General features: G+C 49.8%; 1 protein-coding gene across 1 annotated transcript; it reads right to left on the bottom strand.

Annotated features, from left to right (window-relative positions):
- Window positions 1–391: 391 nt before the first annotated feature.
- LOC115309067 lies at window positions 392–2,216 on the bottom strand. The gene is made up of 2 exons (XM_029967234.4): window positions 1,209–2,216; window positions 392–735 (listed from the first exon to the last, which is right to left on the bottom strand). Exon 1 carries the CDS (start codon window positions 1,961–1,963, stop codon window positions 1,433–1,435), a length of 531 nt encoding a protein of 176 aa, XP_029823094.2. The 5' UTR covers window positions 1,964–2,216; the 3' UTR covers window positions 392–735; window positions 1,209–1,432.
- Window positions 2,217–2,439: the final 223 nt, after the last annotated feature.

The raw sequence follows: 2,439 nt of genomic DNA, 5'->3' as shown, positions 1-2,439 counted from the left end.
GAAGTGGGCGCTTTTGCGGTATTTCACGCTATATAGTTGCTTGTTTCACGGCGTAAACAGTGCCTTTTACCAAAACATGTGGAAAATTTATTTTAAATTTAGCACTTCTAGTTGGTTTGAAACATTATTTTAGCTCCCCAGAGCTGAATCGGAAGTCGTGAAACCGAACTAGAACTGATAAAAATTTAGGTTCGACACTCCGGTGCTCGGAGAGTTCTATCTCGTCCACCAAAGGCCACCACATCTTTTAAAGTTACTGATGCGTCTCGTCTTCTGCTTAAGCTAGTTCAGCACCTTGCGAAAACCAAACACACTTTTGTAAAGTCTGAGGTAGTGCTTCAATGTACTTTTGTTTGGTAGGGAAATGATGTCATGTTTGCGAAGATGCTCGTAAAGCGTGGAAATTTTCATTTTCATCAGGATACGTTTCACAACCCCGTTTTTTTTTAGCAGGTGGTTGCCCTTCAAGCTCCCCTTCTTTGCTGTCTAACACAGGGAGGCAAGGTTGCAATCCGTGCCAGTAGTGCTACGTCAAGGTTCGAAGCATTTTCATCTTGCATTTGCCCAAGCTGGGCTTGGAGGCTGACATGGCGAGACACCAGTCTTCAGTTGTTCTGCACAGTAACACTGTGCTTCTGGTGATGCTTCGGACGTGCTTCTTGACCGATCGCCGCACCCTTGACCGCCGCGTTAGAAGTGCCTTTCTCGGGTATCGGCAGGAGATGCATGCTTGTGCTGTGAAGTGAAAAGAAAAGAAAATTGGATATAAAAACTGCTTTTACCCTTAATAACAATACATCAGAAATAATTTACCATGTCAGATTAGAAGGGAAAACAACAACAAAAAAAAAACGTTCAGCCTTTCCCCTCTTGTGAAGAAAGAAGACCAGCGGAGCTGTACTCGATACACTGTGTGCTTCTTCTTCGTCGTCGTCTGTTTTTCGCGCTGTTTCCTACGATGAATTCTCACCAACGCGCCCAATTATCCATTCTTCTATTATAGCTGAAAGGTTGGCGCCGTCTACGAGCGACGGCGCAAACCATACTGGTTGTGTGCTTGCCGCCATCGCTTATAGATGGCGGTAGCTGTCCAGGTAGGTTTGTGTCGACATACCGGACACGATCCTGGGGAACCTAGCCCTTAACAGCTCCGCTGTAAAATGTTGACACAACATTTTTAGTTTTGCCCAAGTGGCACTGATACACACCTTCACTTGGCTCTTTTCCTCTGCAGCGGCTGGCGAAATATGTGCCCTCGCGGATGACCACTTGCCCTTCAGGGCCCCTTCGTAAGATCGGATCTTGGCATGTTGCTCGTCGGCAAAGCATCTCTGCAGGGACAATAGGAGTCGACGTCTCGGAGGAGCAGCTCCGCTTCCTCGCAGCTGACGCAATACACGAACCCGCCGAGATTCCGAGCTCGGCGACAGCTTCAGCACTCGGAGGGGACACACAGCGTGGAGTATTCTGGGGGCAGACCGGCTTCATCGAGTGCCCCGGTATCGGGCGCATCTGTCGACAACACGCTATCGGCTGCAGCCGGTATGGTGCTGCTGCAGGCATTTGCAGAGACAGTGCTCGGCATTTTTTTAGCGTCGGCGTTCTTTCGCTTGCCCGGGGGCCTTGGCTGCGACGCTTTCTTCGACCGGTGGCTCGGAACATTCGGAAGCAGCGTCGGCACGGCGCCCGGCAAGAGCTCCGCCCTTTTACGCGGCATGCGCACCTCTTCTCCGTTTATAATGTAAACGAAGTCATGCCTCACGAGCGATGGCTCGAAATGGAGCTCACACACCGAGCACGTTTCGTCCAGACGCTTATCCTTGCGACGCAAGTTTCGTTCCCAAACTTTTCTCAGCTCTTCATCCTTGGGCACTGAAAACAGCGACGGCTGCTTTTTACCCCACTCATAACCCGTTCGGCAGCCTGGAGCGAAGCAGTGGCGTTGTCGTCGTCGATTCGACATTGCACCTCATTCGACGCAATGGACAGAAAACACTGGGAAATATTAGTTAAGAACTGGAGCCAGTTCGCGCTGTCAAACCACCATGCCAAGCCACCAAAGCCGAAGGCCCTCGGGCCCTCGAAACTCTCCGAGTTCTTGGAGCTGGTCGGATGGGCGGATGGGTCGGTGAAGGCAAGAGGATGGAGGAAAGTACTTGACGGCAGTTGGCGTTCGATTTACCTGCACCATCCACACGTAAAGTCCGTCCTACACCTTCCTCCTGCACCTCCTGCACCGGAACAGTGCAAAAAAGTGTAGGGCAGTGTACTTGACTTCCGGGAGATACAACCGGAAGTACACTTTTCTTCACTGGTGCAGAAAAATGGGTGGAGAAATTTGGCAGAGAAATCTGGATATTTTTGTAAATATTTGTAGGTAGAATTTAATATTATCTTTCTCAAAGTTTGCGTCAATTTGCAGCTTTCGTCTTTGGATAG

Source organism: Ixodes scapularis, unplaced genomic scaffold, assembly GCF_016920785.2.
Source record: "Ixodes scapularis isolate PalLabHiFi unplaced genomic scaffold, ASM1692078v2 PGA_scaffold2__306_contigs__length_199485367, whole genome shotgun sequence".
In the NCBI taxonomy this organism is placed as follows: Eukaryota; Metazoa; Arthropoda; class Arachnida; order Ixodida; family Ixodidae; genus Ixodes; species Ixodes scapularis.
This window is presented reverse-complemented; position numbering and strand designations above follow the sequence as displayed.